At 37.2% G+C, this 21,044-nt stretch overlaps 1 protein-coding gene across 28 annotated transcripts in view; it reads right to left on the bottom strand.

Annotated features, from left to right (window-relative positions):
- NRXN3 (neurexin 3) overlaps positions 1-21,044 on the bottom strand; it is a 1,523,557-nt gene that overhangs the window by 32,451 nt on the left and 1,470,062 nt on the right. For 22 of the 28 annotated variants that reach the window (XR_013440795.1, XR_013440796.1, XM_078054023.1 and 19 more), the window contains one exon: positions 18,013-18,091. Coding sequence is in view for 26 of the 28 variants with exons in the window: in XM_078054023.1 (XP_077910149.1) it covers positions 18,013-18,091 (79 nt within the window). In the remaining 2 variants the exon portion in view is untranslated. Of the gene's footprint in view, positions 1-18,003; positions 18,092-21,044 lie in introns of all 28 variants that reach the window. The other 6 variants (XM_078054031.1, XM_078054037.1, XM_078054033.1 and 3 more) reach the window with 1 other exon arrangement.

The following is a 21,044-nucleotide window of genomic DNA, read 5'->3' as shown; positions in this document are numbered from 1 at the left end:
TCGAAACTATGCATCAAGTAGGTAAGTTTGGGGTGAAATAGCAGAGGGCTGCTATGGATGTACTGGGTTATAGAAAAGATACGTTTCTTATATTTATTTAATGAAAAAAATAAGTGAAGCACTTTTCAAATTTCTTAGTTCTATCTATGGAGTAAGCATTGTGCCCCACGGGATGGGTGGGGTAGTGAGGAGAGGGAGACACTGAAGATCACTCTCTGTGCATGGTTTTAAAAGGGAGCCTTTCTCCAATGGGTAAGAGCCCACAAGGAACAACGTGATGACTAACTAACTACCCCTGCTTGAGGCACTACTTCTGCAATTTTCTTAAAAGAAAATAAAACAATAATGAACAAAGTATAGGAAAAAGTCAACATGAATGGCAACTGATAAGGTGAACACTCGTTTATCAAGTTCAATGATAACAAATCAGCCTTCATGCAATGCCTGACCTGGAGAGAATCCGTAAGTAATTTGAAAACTGGAATTACCATGAAAAATATAATAAAGAATTATTTCACCAATCGGTGTGATAAAGGAAGCTGTGTAATAGCATTTGGCAGGGGCTCCAGAACAAAACAATTCAGTAAACAAATGAAGTCATGACAAGGGAAGGTCATAAAGCAGACTCTGAATGTGGCCAATGAAAGTGAAATTAGATTCCTTTTTTTTTAATGGCTACAGATACAAATGTTTGTCCTTTAGTGGCACTGCCTTTTTTCAAAACATGGGTTATAAGATCAGTGATAGCATCAGGACATTAGCGATTTCCCAGTTCGTTCTTTTGGACTACACGTAGATGCTATCAAGAAGGGACGTTCTCAGAAGCATAAAACAAAATTTTAAAAATCCATTATATGTAAATTCAAAAACATTTTATCTGCGGTGGTATTCACAATTTTAACAATTTGATGGGAAGCTTGTAATATTCACACACTAACACCACCAAAAGAGCAAAAGGCGTTGTCCCAGAAAACAAAATAGAAATCAGAAAGTCTTAGCAAGCTCTCCCATCTCTCCAATCTAAGTGTGTGGATATTGAAAAGTGGTTGCTTTTATCTTTAAACAACACTGTTGTTTGAGTAGCTATGCTCCAGGCATCACATTTGGACCATTTGTTTTACCAGCTGTTTCTAAAAATATGTTCATGATGGAGACCTTTTCTGTCGATCTCCAAAATTGCTTTTGTTGAGGGCTTTCTCCCCCTTGCACAAGAGAAAGGGTAGAGATAGGGGAAAACGACATCTGCTGAAATACCTCACAGCTTCAGGGAAGGGCTTCAGTCATAAGTTGCACGTGAAAGAAAAAAAAAAAAGAACCACCAAAAAAACTCTGATAAACTAATGACTGAAGAGACTACAGCATTCCTTTGGACTCAAGGTAATCAAATGTTTTAATTCGTTCATATAATCTCCATAGCAGTGGTGACAGATGTTCCCTACAAGGAAGAGAGTCTCAATTAATCTACAGCTGGTTTAATTTTCTGGACATCCTATCAAGGGAGAGAAGGAAGAAGAGGGAGGTGGAGACAGAGGAATGCAAAGTTTTTAATTGCTCCTTTGCAACTGCATCCTCCCCTCTGTGTACTCCCTCGGACAGGCAGGTGTACAGCTGAGGGCGGTCAGGCAGCAGCGATTACACAGCACCTAAAGGCTGGGATATACAATCAATCATATTCCCAAGTGCCTATTGAAGGCCACTTCACATCCCATCTGTGTTTCTGGTTTCCGAGCACAGATTTTAAACTTTCTGGTAATGGGTCATTTACAGGCTACCTCATGCCTACTGCTGCCGTATGACCACCTGGTGCATCCATGGACCATTTGTCGCTTGATGAACAGGACTGACCTCCGGGAACTGGTGTGTGCTCAGCTATACAGAGCCCCCTACCTATCATCATCATCATCCTCTTGAGTTCCTCCAGCAGCTTCCTTGCAGAGCCTTACACCATGGACTTACACCATGGACTTAACTCAAACTCATGGGAAAAGCAGGAATTCGCTATTTTTTTTCCAAATTACTGGTCTGGCAGAGTTCCTACATCTAAATATTCCCATGATTTCCCTGCTGGCCTTCTAATATAGCTGTGTGTGTGTGTGTTTGTGTGTGTGTGTGTGTGTGTGTGTGTGTGTCCTTACTTTCTGATAACAAATACATACTCTACATAGAAATTCTGAAGTATGAATAACAAAATAAAAATCACCCACTGGCCACCACTTAAAGATCAGCACTGATGATATAATCCTTATGCCTGATTCAGGACATCAAACCTCTGACTTCCAGTAAACACTCAGTATACTTGGCATCGCTCTTTATTAGGCTAAATTAAGTGTAATGTTTTCAATATTTAGATAATAAATTCTGTTAAGCAAGAGGTTATTGGTACAGATGAGCCAAGAGATAGAAAAGGTAGGAGGAGATGAGAACCATAGATACAATCCATTAATTGCCTTTAGTATAGATCATATCCTTTCTTTTGGCTGGGGACTAAGGTTTTTGACCTTCTTTTGACACAAAGATGGATCACATTAGCTCAAATGTAGACTAACTCAGCGTGGCAAAATAGCTCTCTCTACTCTGCTATGAGGGTTCAGATGGAAAAAAAAATCTCAATTTAGATTCCAGTCCTTAAACATTTCTATTTTTCTTTAAGCATGTTTATGTTTATAAACTGATTTTGGTTTTCTCATAACATTTATTCTGGAATTTTTTGGGAATCTCCCATTCTATTTTGTGCCTTTCATCTATCTCTTTGTGCCGGGATTCAAAAACTATCTTTATATCTAAGTGACCTACATGTAGAATAAAGTCCTAGGGCCTCAATGAAATAAGTGGCTTGATCTTAAGATCATCTAGTTCACAATAAAATTTTAGATTTTGGTCTTTAGTCTTCAAAATCTATTAAATCTAGTGTTCCATTATAGGTAATACTTTAAATCTCATTTTCTGGTTTCTGGATGTTGGTCTATTTGTTTTTACAGAGACCAGTAAAATGTAAAAGAAAAATCTGTGGGGAAGGACTAATATCCAGTTGCCAACTTCTATTTGCTAATTAAAGATACTACAAACCAAGACAAAACATTATTTTTGTGAAAGACATTGATTTAGCCATCAAAAACCGGAAGATGCAATCTCAGAATATAGGGCAATTCTATAAGTTTAACTTTGTAGAAATTCTATATATATTGTCCTGACTTTTCTGATTTCACCATGGATGAGCATAAGTTTTGGCATGGCATGACACTAGGTTTACATGTGAGCTTTGGAACCATAGTTCCAGTTTGCCTAATCATCTGTCCTCGGTGTAGGAAGGTGATAGCATGAACAACTCATCATTAGAGCGTACACTGGTTGAGTCTGTACCATAAGCCACTTCTAGTCCCCACTAATTGTTTTGCCATTTGGCTCCCCTAGTGACCAGTACAATAGAGAGGTATAGATCTGACCCCTCAATGGCCAGTAAGAAGAAGAAAACTGATTTTTATACATCCTCTGAATTTTCTGTTGGATACTATCTCAGTTTAGAATAAAATCTCTGGGCTGTTTTTGTTTTGTTTTGTTTTTAAAGATGTGATACACAGTATCAGTAAAATGGCATGGATTATGGATTTAGGACACTTGGGATTTAATTCTAACTCTAACAAAAACTAGCTCAGTGATCCTGAGCAAATCTATTTACGTATGTAGGCTTTAGTTTTGTCACCTAAAACAAAATAATTACAATGAACTCTTAAAAGTTCTTCAAGTGTATACTCTTAGAGTTGTGCAAACTCTTAAGATTATAATAAAAGAAAAAAAAGATACAGAAAAGACCTTTAGCTTATGGGAGTTTGGAAGAGGGATTGCCAGTTTTAATTTGATACTCAATGACACCAAGTGGTACCTTCACCAGAAATCTTAACTGAGAGCACATTCCTCAAACTTTATGAAGGGGTAAGATCTAAAGGAATTTTTAAAGATGGGATGAAAAACACTATGTGTGTCATCGTTGTATCTTGTTTGACTTTCACGGGGTCTATTTTTATTTTAACATCTTAAATATATTTAATTTCAATGCTGTTAAAAGAGGGCACGTGCTCTCCAGTTTATCAGAGTTCGTGCTATTGCTGATTGTGAGAAATCTGGTCTACTTCATCTATTCATACTACCCAGATGGCCCCTGAGGACTGAGTTTGCCCGTCTGCATTATAGGGAAAGCTTGTAATGCATAAGTGTAAGTAAATAAAGAAATAAACAAGCAAGCAAACAAAAAACTAAACCAACCAATCAACCACACAGTAAAATATCAGGCTCCCGTAGGCATAACGAGAGAAAAAGAAGTCGACTTTCTTTTGTTACGTTCCTATCAGGTCGTCCATCAATAGGCCTTAATTTACCCTTGTTTTACTCCTGTTTTCTACAATCCCTTTCATCTCAGCGGCTTATTAAAACACTAATTCCAAATTATGGTGTTTTAGAAGCCAACCCTTATGCCTCCTGCCTCCAAAGCCTCTCCTAACAGCTCCCTCTTTCTTGTCTCCCTGCATTATCTCTTCATTCAGTTTTCTGCTTTCTTTCTGAGCCAGTTTGGGAACTTACAACTCCAGGCACAGTACCACATCAGGGGGTCTTGCTAATGGAGAAAGCTCTTCCTTCATGCTGTCACTAAGCATCCTAGCTCCCCAAAGTTAATCTTACACTCCCCCTGGTGTTGGGATACATTCGGTTCTGGCTTCACAATTTACCTGATGCTCATCCAGGAGTTCTTCATGTTGGTTTTCCATAGATTTCTAATATTAAAGTTGCTAAAGGGACTAAGCACTAATTCATAAAATAAAATCCTTAAGTAACAGATGCCATTTCCGCAGTCATACTAATATGGCTTTGAACCTGGATTTTCATAGCCTGTTCCTGCCTAACCTATTGCCAGGTTGTAGAAGACATTATTCTCCTCAGGACATAAGGACGCTCCTTTCTGCGGCCCGTCGCATAATCCGTTACCTCCGACACTCAGAGGGCTAAGACATAAATAAATGCTTTTGCCCCCAATGCAAGAAGGAATCCTGCGTCCTTCAATTTTGTCTGCCCCATTCAGTTCCTGGGCCAGTGTCACCAAGAACGTTTTTCTCACTTTGCTCTGCAAAACTTATAAAGCTACAAATCAGAAAGTACAGGGAAAGAAGAGGTTCTCAGCAGGTTGCAAATATCATATCTCAGTCATTTAGACATTTGTCAGCTCAATAACCCACAGCCAAGGTTTGGGGAAGAATTACTGGGATGTGACACAGCATGTGGGCTGGAGTTCAAGGAGTCTATTGCTAAAAAGGTTTGGAAGCAGGGGAGAAGGCAGCCCATGCCCAGCCGAGGCAGGGAGTCCGAAAGATAGATTTGCAAAAGGAAGGGCAAAGCATAAAGCTCTTACAAGAAATGCAGTGTGCACGCAGGGTGGAGATGACCCTGGTAGTGAATGTTTGTTTGTTGTCAAGTTTCATATCTGAGATAATGACGTGTTGGAAACAATGAGTTCTTAATATCCTATCGTATCCTATGTGGTCTCAGGTACTTAAGGGAGAACTCAACAGATGTGTGTTAAGACTGGCGGTAGAATGAACAAGAAGGATTCATCTATACATATTTAGGTAAGGAATTTGTCGTCGTCACATATATGTGACTATCAGAAGCCTCTCAGATGTCTTCAGATCAGGGGTCAGCAAACTACCCCATCCAGTCTGATGCCTGCTTTTGAAAATGAAGTGTTATTGAAACATAGCGTCCCTTGTTCATTTGTGTATTGTCTGTAGCTGCCTCTGTGTTACAACAGGGCTGAGTAGTTATGATGGGTCATCCAAGACTCTTAAAATCTAAAATATTTGCTCTCTAGCCCTTTATGGAAAAAAAAAGTCTGCCTGACCTTTGCTCTGAGTGATGGAGCGGACAAATTGGAACACTTGGCAATACAATGTTGCTAACTGTCGTTATCTCTTAGCATAAAGGTGTCTCTGTTTCAGAGCTAAGATGCAGTGCAACTGCTCAGTGTAGAGGATTACTCAAGCGATCGCAACTGTAACATTTTCTGGTTTAGGATTTGACTTCAGGACTGGTCAGGACCCATATAGCTTGTCATGAGACACTCAGATGGTTGGGCGAGCTCTAGTTTCCTTGGAAGGATTCTAATAAAAGCAAGCACAGCTTTAAAAAGATGCTTTCTTTTTAATTGTGAATTTTAGTCCTTAATAACTCCTTTTATGATTCTTTTCTTGCATAGAAAATTTAAGGGCCCAGGGCGCCTGGGTGGCTCAGTCGTTAAGCGTCTGCCTTCGGCTCAGGTCATGATCCCAGGGTCCTGGGATCGTGCCCCGCACCGGGCTCCCTGCTCTGTCGGAAGCCTGCTTCCACCTCTCCCACTCCCCCTGCTTATGTTCCCTCTCTCGCTGTGTCTCTCTCTGTCACATAAATAAATAAAATCTTAAAAAAAAAAAAAAAAGAAAAAAGAAAATTTAAGGGCCCGAGAAAGGCTTGGTTTTTTGGTTTTGGGGGATTTTGTTGTTGTTCTTGTTGGTTTTGACTTTTTTTTTTTTTTTTTTTTGTAGTTTGAAATCCATAATGCGAGAAAATGAGAAAAACGAGGGGCTAAGAAAGATGTCCTCTGAGGTCCATGTTCACTTATTTTGTTGCTTTCTATTATCTGTAACATCTAAAACACTGTGCTCCAAGGAACATAATTATTTCAGAAATAAAGAAAATACAGCATCTTACCAGAACTCTAAGAGCCTCTATCTTCAGAGGGGCGGTTGTCTGATCAAATGTTCTAAACAGGACTGCTGATGAGTAATGAGCGAGAAGCCCCAATGCACAAATTATTACATAGGTGAAATCAAGAGAGAATAACCTCATATAAGTGATGGTATTTATCCTGAATATTGGAACCATTCCACCTCACAGGAAACCAGGGTGGGTTGTTTTAACCATAGCTGTTTAGATAAATCATAACTGAGCAATTTCATAACCCCAATCAAGCAATGCTTTTGAAGCCTTTGAGAGACACAGTAATTAATTCATTTAACTAGTATTACCCAACCACTTAATATACTCAATACACAAACTTTCTGTCATTGTTATGCAGGAAGCATGTAGTTCTTTTATATATCTGGGTTAATGGAGAGTAAGCGCTATAGAATAAGAGACAGTATAGCATAGTGACTAGTGTGTGGGCTTGAGGGCCAGTTGGCTTGGGTTCAAATCCCTTCTACTTCCTTGCTGTGTGACCTTGGACAACTTGCTTAGCTCCTCTGTGCCTCAGTTTACTCATCTTTAAAATAAAAACGATAATAATAGCCCCTCACAAGATTGCTATGAGGATTAAAGAAGTTAAAAATATAAAATACTTAGGACTATCCCTGGCTACAATTAAGTGTTCAATGAATATTTACCGAATGAAGGAACAAAGATGAAGCAGTGGCAAACCTATACGAGGAGGCCTAGAAATCACTTCAGGGGACTCTATTCAATATTATATATGCTATCACTGAAAGTTGACCACAGGGGCAACTAACCCTGACATCAAATCAAAGTAAAATATTGCACTATCGGAAACCTAATCACAGAATTTTTCTCGTCAAATTAGAAGGGCTAATAAGATCCAACACTTTTCCTTTTTAAGTCCTAGATCTCTCAAACTTTTTTACAAAGCAATGATATAGTATGTAATAGGAAAATGACTTTTTTAAGCTTCAGTCATTTTTCTGCAATACAATGTAGGTTCTCATGCTGTTTTAAGTGTTAGTATACTAGTTTACTCGATGAGAAAATGTGGAAGTAAAGGGCATTGATATATTTCACTGTGCAGTTGGTTAATTAACATGCATCAACTACTGTAACTAAATAAAGTTCATTATATTTTAAAAGTTACAAAACATAACAACTGAGTAATGGAATCATGCTGGAGATTATAATTACATGCTAAGAAATGCATCTATTATGTCTTTCTAAAGCTCAAGAAGCAAAATTTGTGAACCTAGGAAATATCTTCTTCATCTTCAGTGTTACTAAGGGAGGAGTATTTGGCAACTCTATTTTGAGGAAACAAAATTAGTGAAAGCTCCACAAATAAGCACATGATAGTTCCAAAATTTAGTGTTTTAGTAAGTGTTTAATCCGGATCCTCTGTGCACACTGCAGTAGAAATAAAATGTATCCATTTTCAAATGGATTTGGGTTTGAATCTTACCTCTGCCACTATGAGCAGATAATGCAATCCTGGAGAAGCAAAGTTTTTGAGTCCTGATTTTTCTCAACTGTAAGATGGCCATAACAGCTTCCCACTCATAATAACTTAAAAAAATTTTAAATCAATCCCGTGTTTGAATGCCCCCAGCATGGTACCTGAGCCAGTGGGGTGCTAGAGCCAGGTCCTGACGGCTGATTACTAGCACATTTTCAGCAATTTTGCAAGTTGGTTGTTAAACAGCCATCATCAAAAATTAAAGTATATAAAACTGCAATCAAATACATTATGTTAAAAACAAAGGTATTAAAATCTTAAAACTCATTATGTCCTAGTTATATTACTACATTTTACTGTTATCTATGCTTTTGAGGTGATTGATGTCTGTAGTATCTGTATGGTGAAAATACTATATAATCATGTACTAATGAGCAGTACTTCCCAATTCTCAGTTTCGTGTTGTCATATTTGTAGCTTGAAGTCGGCCATGGTGGCAATATTTTATACTACAGAAAACACTACAAATTAGGGCTGTGTGTGTCTGTGTGCATGCTGGTTCTTAACCTTTATGGACCAGCTGCTTTCCCTCAGTCAGCATGAATACCTCTTCCTCCCTCCCTATCCCCTTACCTCCCCTCACTCTCTTCCTCCTTCCCTCTCTCCCTTCCTGTCTTTTTAAAAAAGTTCTTCTTAGTCCACAGTGCCCATTAGTCTCCTCTTGCTTTGCCCTTGCCCTAAAGAGCAGCACAGAGCTACCCTGACATGACTGAAACATCTCATCATAAAACCATCTGCATCAAAATGCTGCCTCTTTTCCGGATTAGAAATACAGATTTTAGAAATCTTAGAACTATTTTAAAAATCTTTACTCTATTGGGGCACCTGGGTGGCTCAGTCATTAAGTGTCTGCCTTCGGCTCAGGTCATGATCCCAGGGTTCTGGGATCGAGTCCCACATCAGGCTCCCTGCTCGGCAGGAAGCCTGCTTCTCCCTCTCCCACTCCCCCTGCTTGTGTTCCTGCTCTCGCTATCTCTCTGTCAAATAAATAAAATCTTTTAAAAAAAAAAATCTTTAATCTATTAATCCATTGTATACCTATTTTATATTCTCTTGCTCAAACTTTATGAATAAGGAGGTGAAGTTACAAAGATTCATTTTCATACTATTAGTGTTAAACAAACCAAGTCATCCCACAAAGTTCCTGGATCCTCAGAAGCATAGTCCAGCACCTGAATAATTAACTGGGCACTTTTTTCCACTTCTGTCTCAAGAAATTCAGACTCTATTCTCATAATTAAAGCTATTACATATGTCATGTTCTTTAGAAAGAGAAAAGGAGGGATTTAGGTCTAAGTCAAAGTATTGGCTCTGTAATGCTTCCATGAATTAAAAAAATAATATAAAATATACATCATTTGACTCCAAAAGATCAAAAGATAATCTTACCTCAAAATATGCATGAGGTAGAACCAGTGAGTTAAAAAGCTTTTTTTTTTTTTTTTTTCCTCCAATGCCTTGCCAAACACATTTATATTTTAGGTTGAAATACATAAACATAAATTCATTTCATAATAAAACACATTCAGATTTTCACAAATTCCTTACCAATTCAGGAACAGGCACTGCTCTATATAGCAGAAATGAGGATGTTCCCTTACTAGCATTTTCTGAAAAACCTTTCTGTTCATCTGTTCCTGAAGAAAAGGTTTAACTAGAAGATTGATAATCAATAGAAAAATTCTCCGGAAATCAGCCTTTATGTGAAATCTCTTTAATAGTAAGCCCATTTGATTATGCCAAAAAAATCAACAAGGGTTTCCTGTTGTTTTTGATTGGGTGGTTGTTTGGCTCTTAGCATTAGCAGTTTCCCACTGTAAGTTTTGCCCCCTTAGCCAGTAAGAAGTGCAACTTATGACTTCCAGATGCAAAGCACAGTTATCAGCCTTACACTTAACTGAAAATTTGTTTTGCTTCTTTGTGAAGTTCCCTAGGGGTGAGGTTAAAAGTAGAAACAAGAGGGGAGTGAGAAATAAAAGGAGAGCATTTCAAACCACATATTACAAACAGAGAACAGAATCACAGAACAACAGCACGAGAGTGGACTCCAAGACAAGATGGCAAGACAGATGTACCAGACAAGAGACATATGCTCGACTGCTGTGCCAAGGGAAGCAAACACAAGAACGAAACCATACAGAGATGTTGTGAGAGCAGCTCTTGGGGCTGCCGTGACCCAATGGAAATAATAGGAAAAATGAGAACCCATGAAATTATAACTACAAAAGAAAGTTACCCCCACAACTCATACACTGGACTTGCTGGGTTAGCTTGGATGTGTCACTTGGATGAAACACAAGATGGCATCGTTACAACCATGCATTGGTGATGAAGGCCATGGTTAGTTGATTAGCTACAAAACTATCACTGCATGCCACACAATGATCCTGGGCTGGTCCAGAAATAAAAGATACAACAAATATTCTACATCTGCAATAAAATTCTTTTTATGCCATCTGAAATTTGTGGACAAGAATATGTTTCTCTCTTGTATCTGGATGTCTACCTGTCTTTCCTTCTTTCTTTTTTTTTTTTTCTGGCTCATTTGTCCTCCTTTCAGTTAATTATATTGTCATGGGGGGAGGAGGGGTGGAGGGAAGGCAAGTGGCCTGTGCAGATATGGGGAAAAATGAAAAGGGAAAAGGAAGGAAATTAAAAGGAAAAAATATATCTATATAGGAGGAAGAAGAGGAAAACACAGTATTTCATTCTTTTGTACACAACTTTCTTGGATTTGCTGGGGTTTGTTTTGTTTCAAGCATAAATATAAATACTGGAGGGATATGCTGAAGGGGGAGAAATTAGAGATTAGGATGGCAAGAAAAGATTTTGTTGCCTTGTTTGTTTTGTATATCTATATATCTCTCAGTATTTTAAAAATGACTGTTATTACCAATAAAAATACAGCAATGAGTTTCACATAGCCATAATGACCAAAATACTAAATGTGAATCAAAACAAAATAAAGTAAATCGAACCACCAAAAATTCATGCGGCACAAGATGAGGTGAAACGACAGAAAATGTTTTTCAAATATATACAAGGTATATATCTATTTATATATATACACAGGAACGTGCATATATGGATAGATATATCTGTATAATTTTTTCTCTCCACCCCTCCCAAGGATAACTGAATTATGGAATCATCACTGTAATTATGATACAGAAGAAAACAAAACCTAAAGAAAAGTTCACATGCTTTGTTCGCGAAGTTAAAACAGTATCATGCATGTCTGTGTTGGCTGATGTAAAAATGAAGGTGTGAATTTCTGTGTAAACACATGACTGATGGCAGGGACTGTTGTTAATCTCTGTTTACATTAGTCTAATATCACTTATACTGTGTCTACATATATATGGCGTGATAGGTACTCTACATTTAGTATGCACACATATTATATACAAATATATATATATACACACAGTATATATACTGGGACTTAATGGGAGAAAAAATACAGAACAAAAAGAAAAAAAGAAAACTCATAAAAACCTTTCCTTAGAAACCCAATCCCTCTTTATTAATTTGGAGGAGGGGAGGGGCTTGCTTAATGATTTCATTAAGCTCACTTGTTATCAACTACTTGCATTAGCATTTGAAATCAGAAAGTTCTCCTGAGTTTGGCTTGAAATTGTCCCTTCATCATGCTCATCCTTACTTACCCTGCTACCCAAGAAGACCTGGTCCTAGACCATACTGTATGTGTGTTCAAAGAAAAGTTTATTACTGAACTGTATTAATTTTTCAATCATAGTGAACCTGAAATTCTGTGCCCTCAAACTAAGATACAGAAGAATGATTTTTGGGGTTAAGTGATTCTGTCACTGGTTGGTATCATCTTCTATGATTTTTCTTGCCCATCCTTAGACGGGATATGCTATTGCTGAATTAGCAACCTCTCCTCCAAGTTCTGATAATATTCTAGGCATTTCCATTCATTGTCCACACTGTTTCTTCCCTTTCTTTCCTTTTTTTTCTTTTTGTTCCCTTTATTTTTGTATCTGTCTTCCCGAAGTGGAGTTGGGTTATAAGAGAGTGATACAATTCATCACTGAGTGGGTTAATGAACGAAAACAGAAATTATGCCATTAAATTGGGAACATTATGCACCCATAAACATACTCTATTAATTTATAAATCACTGGATGAAATTCAAAAATGGGTAGGATTTAGCCTAGATCTAAATGTGTGGATACTTATTTGCTTTTGCATACATTAGACATGTATTATAACTCAAATGTAAAAATGAATAATGTCTATAGCCAACAATGATTAATTAAATTAATGAAATTTACATCTATTTATATTCTTCTTAGCAAAAATAAAACATTTCTGAGATTACTTCTATTATCCCTTTATTAAAAGTGTTTTAAAGTGGACTTAAGCTTCAAGGTGGATTCTGGACACTGTGACACTCAAACATTCCTAGGGCATTTTATTTAGGCATTTACTATTCTACTATACACTGAATTTTTATTTAATTTTAGAAAAATTTTTCCATATGGAAACTCAAGATTGTAAATAGAATCATTATGTCATTAGTCAATTTTTCCATATGGAAAAATATTTTTAAAATTAAATAAAAATCCAATTCTTTGTAATAAAAATGTACAAGTTGCTAATGCTTCAAGCTTGCCGAAAACACTAATGACAAGGTGTATTTCTATAAACACTTAAGATAGCAAATATCATATTTAAGGTCAATGACCAGCACATTTAGTTTTTTTTTTAATCTGTAGATTCTGAAAATAATTCTTATCTTTCTGATCCAAAATCAGTATTATCTTCACATTTCAGCTGCATTTTCCATGGCGATCCAGCAAATAAAAACCCTAAGGATTTGGTGAGTTTTTAACAATTCAGTGCCAGACTTTCATATTATAAATACTGAGGAATCTCAAACTGATAAAGATTAAGAACCCAGGTCCACCTGGAGAACACAAATAAGGCTATGCTCTTGGTGTTTTGCCAGATTTAAAATTTCACCCGCACTGGACTGAATATTATAGTGTGACTAACGAAGAGGAACAAAGTAGCAAAAACACTGAATGCAAATGTGAGAGCTGTGGATTTGAGGAGTAAAAATACATCTGAGAACCACTCTGGGAATAGTAATTATTTTGTGATCTCAAATTACTGCCAATAGTTTAAACATCTCCCTCAATCCCACCATTATGAAAGTTGTTTAGCACAGTCCTATTGATGGATGGATGTATTTCATACTTCCTTTTACTGTCTGCCTTCTGGTGGAAGGAGTATCCCTTGAGATTTGATAGAGGACCCATTAACAAAAGTGGAGGCAAAAAACCTGGCTAACTGACAACCAGAAAAATGTATCCCAGTGTAACGGCTGGATAAATTAATATGGTTAATTGTTGACATGCCCATTTCTCAGGTGTAAAAGGCATTTCTTTTTATTTTTTATTTTTTCTCTGCTTTGTGACCCCTGCCTTCAGGACTTTAGAATATTGAGACTATAATATAAAATTCAGAAAGTTGGTGATTTTCAATTACACAAATGCTAACTTAAGATCACAATGTTTTGATATTATTTCTATTTCCAAAGATGGAGACAGTAGGGGTCAGACCAGGGAAGGGAGAGAAGATTTCTTTTCCATTTGGGAAGTGACTTTTGTCAATTTCTCTATATATCAGAATCAATTACCATACTTTAGATCACAAATGTGAATTTACTAAAGATCTTAATTGTAATTTGACTTCCCATAATATCATTTATCAATAATCCCATTTTCTAGTGGTCATCTGAATCTTCCCCAGCTTCCCTATTTTTTTGTTGTTGTTGGATCCAAAGAGGTGAGAACAATGAAATGTGAGTTTACTGCACAATTTCATATCAACGGAAGTGTACTTGGGAAGGAAAGAGTTTGTTTGCAAAGACACAAGTCTGGAATATTAAATAGACACTGACTTCCTTTGCAGGGAATACAATCCACGTGTACAAATTAGGAAAATTAAAACCTTGACCCTCACTTTTAGGTACTTAAATAGTTATTCAAATATTCTTCTGAATATTTTCATTTAATGCAGGTATCTTTATATGATTTTATAAAGTTTCAATGCTGGTTTTTCCATGTCAATGTTTAGAAAATGCAATTTTACCTGTGACTTGTTATAAAAAGTAGAGGATTCTTTTTTTTGAAGAAGAAATGTGGGTTTTGTTAGGGTGATATTTATTTGCATGGAATCATATATTTTAAATAATTCAACAGATTTTATTTAGCTCTTTAAGGGAAGATGAAGTTAGAGATACGAAAAATCTCCAATTTTAATTTAAGATTATGAGGTATTTTGAGAGTCATACAAATTCAGTCAACAAATACTCCTTGAGCTTTCACTTTCTGCCTTGCTCTCATGGTCTAGGGTTTTTTTGTTTGTTTTTCACTCATTACATCCAGAGAAAATTTGACACTCATTGGACTTAAAGGTTTCTAGACTATCATCAGCCAAACTCCCCCCAAAATTTAAGTGGTCCCTAAAGATGATCTGATTGAGCTATACAAATGAGGGTGATCTCTAACTGCCAAAGTGGGTGGTGGGTGTGAAAGGCAATTGCTTACATCTGACTCAAAACCAGGAGCTTTAAAGCCCATTTTGATTTAAAGAAGATTAAATAAGAAAAATAATTTCATTTAAAATTTGATGCCCATATGAAAACAAAAGTTGTTGAATAGAGCATATACTGAACTATGCAAATTTATGAAAAATATGAGCTTCTAGTGAACCTAAATAATCAGGAAAGAAGCTGTAGAAGTTAAATGCTTTCTAACTGAGACAGCTAGAAAATCCTAAACTGGCTAACAAAATGAGAGAAGAAAAGGTCATTGTTAAGTAAGATGAAACAAGGCCTGGGTAATTAACCACATTTAGTGTATTTCCGTCAAACATCAGGCCTGGAAAAGAGTAAAATTTGAGAAACTGAGGCAGTGAGTTAGAATGTTCAAACCCAGAATTTTAACCTCAGTATTCACACAGAATCTTAGACTAATGATTTATGTCAAAGTTATCTAAATGTCACCATTATCTGTTGCTGCACGGGCAATGGAAGATTTCTCTTGAGGTAAGGCAAAACCTACCTCCAGAAACAACTGGTTTAAATTTTCCTGATTTTTAATCCAAATTGTTTTGGGAAGATGTGAAGGCTATGGAAATATTTCTCATTGAATACAAAAGAGGGCTCGGTATCTCTATGCGTATAACCTTCATCAGTGTTAATCAGGCCCCCAGGGTAAAATCTCTGCTTCAGTAGGAATATCTATCTCCCTCCTGTATTAAATATGCCTCTAACATATTTCCCTGTGTATCTGAATCACTTATCAGGAATACCTTATGGAATAAATAAATTTAGAAAGAAGAAACACTCGTTCTTCAAATGTGAGGAGCTGAATAATCTCAGGCAGAGGGGATCAATATTAGTCTCATAGAGCTACATGTTAGCTCCTTCAGGGTGAACATTCTGTCACCTACTTTATTTATATGCCCCCTCCCACACCCTGTTGCCGAACACAACAGATTGTTTTAAAACCTGCTTTTATCTCCCACCTGCCCCATGTAATTATATTACTCAAGAAATGCCGGCATTGAATTTCTGCCCTCTGCTTTTGAATCAGATGAAACACCTGTGCAGCCACTAAAAAAGCAAATGGACTTAGTTTGGTGCCATTCAGGTTTGGGCCTGTTCAACTTTAACACCAAATGGCAATATACCCCCACAACTTGGGGAGCTGAAGACCTTGTGAATCAGATCTGGAAAAGCCCTTTGTTTTATTACGGAGGTTGCTATGGAGATGACCACGTGTAGGAGGCAGGGAGGTAGTGGGGGAAGACAGTGGCAATATTTTGTAATAGTCAAGCCTTAATCTTTGTAAGACGACTTAAAATCAAGTTTTGAACAACAATGTTGCATATATACAGATATTACTGCTTTGAAAGCAAGATAACCAGAGAGGGGATAAAGAGAAAATCCAAATTAAAGTCTAGTATCTTCAACTATTGGCCATGAAATCAGCTAACTTAACAAATGTCTTGGGGATCAGGCCATATTCATATCTGAATTCCTAAGATCTGGTACATGCGTAACATACACAGTTAACTCAAAAAATATTTGCTGAACTGAATTATTTTGGAGAGGAAATTTATTTCGGTAGTAAAGCTCCTAATTCTATTTTCCAACAGCTCATTTATGAAAATTATTAGAACAGGAAGGCCTCAACTCTAGAGATATACTGTATCCTGTCCTAGGGCTCAGAAATATTTATTGAATGAATGAATGGATGAACCGAGTGAATAAAAACTTGGTGCCCAAATTCTGGTACAGACTGGATATATCTGCCCTCCAGTGTTATTAAAACCTCATGTAGTACATTAAGATTATTATCTAATAATATGAAAAAATCTGACCACACCAGACCAGAGTTACTTTCCTTCTTCACAACTGAGCTCCTAAAGGAACAGGTCACACTCCAAAATGGAAACACCCTACCTATTATTATGTCTCTATGTAATGCTAAAAACAGAAACCCACAGAACTTCCTGATTCAAAGCCACTTGCAAGACACCAGTCAGGCCTTCAACAAAATATGAAAAAAAATGTAAATCATCTTGGGGTAAGAAATGGAAAGTTTTTACTTTTGTTATTTTTTTCCACAAACCTTGAATTTCTCTAGAATTAGCAAAAGAAAATGTTTGATGGCTCACCTTTTTTTTTAAAGAAAAGAAAAAAAAAATAAAGCAACCCAAAAAATCAACTAGAATATTCTGTTTCTCTTAGCCTTTGCAGAAATAAGATCCTAACCCAACTCCAGCTTTTAACTCTATTAAACATACACAGAAATTCGATGATATCTGTTCTCTATTATATATATATAAATGTTTAACTTATAGCAAGTCTCAAAACAGATGACTTGGAAAAATTGATAGGAAATAATCAGGGACCGCACTTGCCTGCTGGACATTATATAGCTCAATATAAAGAAAGACCATAAAATAATCAAAATGTATCTGGGTGCGAATGGGGAACACACTGAAGCATCGAGTTGCGAAAGTCCTCTTAACTTCAGCACAGTAGATACATTTTGAAGCATCTCAGCCTTTGACATGGCATGGTTCAGTACTAATTTTGTGTTTACTATGCTATATTACTGCACAATTCTCTAAATGCACAATGAACAAAATTAGTATAAATATAATACCATGTTAACTGCTGTTGAAATCCCATGGAAAATGTGTGGGTTTTTTTATTGTTGTTTGGTTTGGGTTTCTGGTTTTATTTTGTTTGCCACACAGGCTCAGAACAATTCATGAGGTTTAAATGATCTTTATAGCTCCGCTTTGGGTTCATGGGGTTTTGATGTTATTCCAATATAGACATCTTCATGCCCCCACCCCCTGTCAATTTCATAGCTGCCAGGCACTGCTGTACTTTTCCTGTTCCCACAGTTAATCTGGGTGTCCGATTGCTCAAAGTTGGGTGGTACACCAGGATTTTTCTTTGGATATCAGGAACTGATGTTAAATTTCCCTGGGATCTTATCCGCTCCTTCCATGGGATTTGATGCTTTTGATTATATATTAATATTTATATATGTATGCTTATACATATATAGATATAGTAAATACACACATTAACACACTATAATATATATAGAACACATGAATAGTCACATATATGTATGTATTGTTTTTTGCAAATGTAAAAAAAAAGCAAGCAAAACAAGACTGACCTAACCTACCTGTACTTGGCTCACATTCAACGAAGTCTTCGTCATCGCTTGAACATTCAGCAGATGAAACAAGGTCATCTGATGTTGGCTGTGTGTGTCAAAGGAAAAATAATGGGGTGGGGGAAGGGAAGGAGAGAGGAAAGAGAGAGATAAGGAAACCAATGAACAAAAGCATCAAAGACTTATCACTATGTCCTGCCTCCCATCATTATTATGTTTCTCTTCTCTAAAGAGGGCATGCTGGAGGATAGAGCATTTTAAACTCTTGTGTAGCTGTGAATGGCTATGGGTTCAGACAACCTGTATGGATTTTATGAGAAGCTGAATGACTCCAAGTGGTTCCAGGAGGCTCAAGACTATCCCATCCCTGTAAGTCACATCGTACAGCCTGACTCTATTCTGATTTTAATTTCAATTTTGAGAATCTGAAGGGCAGGAGAAGGGATATACAAATGGTGGGCCATATAAGAGTGCAAGCCAGCATGGAAAGGCACTGCAAACTTTGAGAGGGTTTCAGTGCATATGGTGTGTGGTCTCAAGTGCATGCTTTGGTGGTTGTGAATCTATAGGCAGGCATAATTAATGAATGCTGTGGAATGCAGGCTGTTCAGGAACAGCATAATGGCTTTTCTCGCTAGCAGTGATCTCTTCATGTAATTGCTGCAATTAGCTGAATTAGTAATGTAGGCCAGCAGAGAAATACCACATGACAGCCTCTGGACACAGAAAGACTGTTTCTGACAACAGCAGAAAAAAATCTGGTTGCCACAGTAGTAATTCAACTTGTGACAATTTTTTTTTTTTTTTTCCTATTGGATCCTGCAGAAACTCCCCAATGCCAGGGAATCTGCTGCAAGAAATACAGGAAACTGGGTATGGACAATAAGAAGGGTCTTTGCTACACAGAAGATGAGAAGACTATTTTCTGTACCTGATACATACTGCATGCACAATAAATACTATTGAATAATTAATCTATAGATCTTACATAAAAAACAAATTTTTGTCCTACTATGTGCATAAGAGTACTCAATATACAGTAGTTGTTCAATAAATGCTCATTTCTTTCCCCTTCTTGATATTAATAATATTAACTGACTTGCTTGGTTTTATTATTCCCAATGCATTGAAGTCTGAATCCATATTCAAGAGGAAAGGCAATTAGAAGGCAAATGCTGAGCTAGACATGTGTATATATATTTATTAGCTATAGCTGTTATTAATTGATTTGGTACAATTCTCACAACAATCCTTTGGGATGGATATAATTATTACATTTTTAAGGAGAACTTAAGTTCAAAGAGGACACAGGGCTAGTAAGAAACAGGGAGGATCTGAACAGATACATCTTAGTCAAAAGTCCGTATTTGTGATTCACCTAGGCTCCTTTTACATCCCTTCTTCTATGATGTTAGTTTTGGACTGAACTATGTCCTCCAAAATTCATATGCTGCAGTTCAACCCCCCAGTACCTCCGAATATGACTAGTATTTGGAGATAGGGTCTGTGTTAAAATGATATCATTAGGGTAAGCCAAATCCAATATACCTGGAGTCCTTAATAAAAAGATGAAATTAGGACACAGACATGCACAGAGGGACGACTATGAGAAGGCACAGGGAGAAGAAAGCCATCCATAAACCACAGAAAGAGTTTTCAGAAAAAAACCAACCCTGCTGACACCTTGACCTTGGACTTCTAGCTTCCACAACTGTGAGAAAATAAATTTCTGTTGTTTAAGCCACTCAGTCTGTGGTACTTTGTTATGGAGGCCCGAGCAAACCAATGCACGTGACAACCCACATGCTTAGCATTCCAGACAACATCCTTTTTGAAATATACACACGAAGCATAGAATTACTGGACACGACAAAGAACAGTAGAAAAGTCACACTAGGTAATTGAGTTCACTTAACTGACAATGGTAGAGAGGTGCCTTAAACCATGCTATGGATCTTTATTCTACATTTGACAGGGAGATACTTCAACCCTGCTCCTCCTTAAAGTTAATAGAAAAAGAATTTTCAAACATACTTTTTTTTTCAATTAGACACTACTGAAGTGTGCATTTCATTTTCAGCAACCAAAGCTGAAGCTATATCCCAGAGCCGACATGATTTGTGTTAGAGACCTGGTGAGCAAACCTCCTTGGAGTTTCCTGTTGTGGCTGGGCCCTCTGTAGGCCCACTTTCAGTTACTTAGGGAAGGGAGGTGGTAGAGGAATACATGTTAACTGTGCAGAAACGCAGAAGGCAATCATAAGAGGCAAACGGCCTTTTCAGAAGGGTCACAATCCCTGTTTGATAGTTCGAAAGCATGAGTTATCCATGGACGTAAGACCTCCCTCAAGGCAGCAAAAATTGTTTTAGGTACGTGGGGGGATGGATCCTAGATATGAAAATGTTTTTTGACCTGCCAAAAGCCTACAGTACTTAAACAAATATACAGTATATCCGTGGTATTAAAATTTTATGGGAGAAGGGCAATTAGGCGAAAAATTATCTTAAAAAACTCCTTAGAGGGTGGTAATAAAAAAGAGGTCGAGAATACATTTCTAAAGGTAATAAATTGGAAATTAATTGTTGGTGACTTCATTATAAGGACCTTGCAGAATGGCCTGGATGCGGCATAACTAGCTCAGGTTCCTAGTTTTTGAGTGAAAACCAATGAGTTACATGAACATCTAGTGAACTCGTCTCCAGAACTGATAGCCAAGCAAGAATTCTAAGAAAGTTATATTAATTTTGATTGGCCAAAAATATGATGTAGACTTCTTTTTCAAGAAAAGGACTAGACTCTGAGGTTGAAGGATATTTACTATTTTCCTCTCCGCATCCCCCTGCCTCCTCTAATATTACACAAATTCTCCCCGTAGCTACGTGGTTTGGGTGACTTTGTCCCCAGCACCACTCTCCTTCCCCAACACCACCTTCACTTCTGTCCCCAAAATGGGCCCCAACCACCACTGCAGACCCCACACATATGCTCTTCCACATTTCCACGCTTTTTCTCTCTAGTTGACTGACCCTGTGCCCTACTTC

Source organism: Halichoerus grypus, chromosome 8, assembly GCF_964656455.1.
Source record: "Halichoerus grypus chromosome 8, mHalGry1.hap1.1, whole genome shotgun sequence".
NCBI lineage: Eukaryota > Metazoa > Chordata > Mammalia > Carnivora > Phocidae > Halichoerus > Halichoerus grypus.
This window is presented reverse-complemented; position numbering and strand designations above follow the sequence as displayed.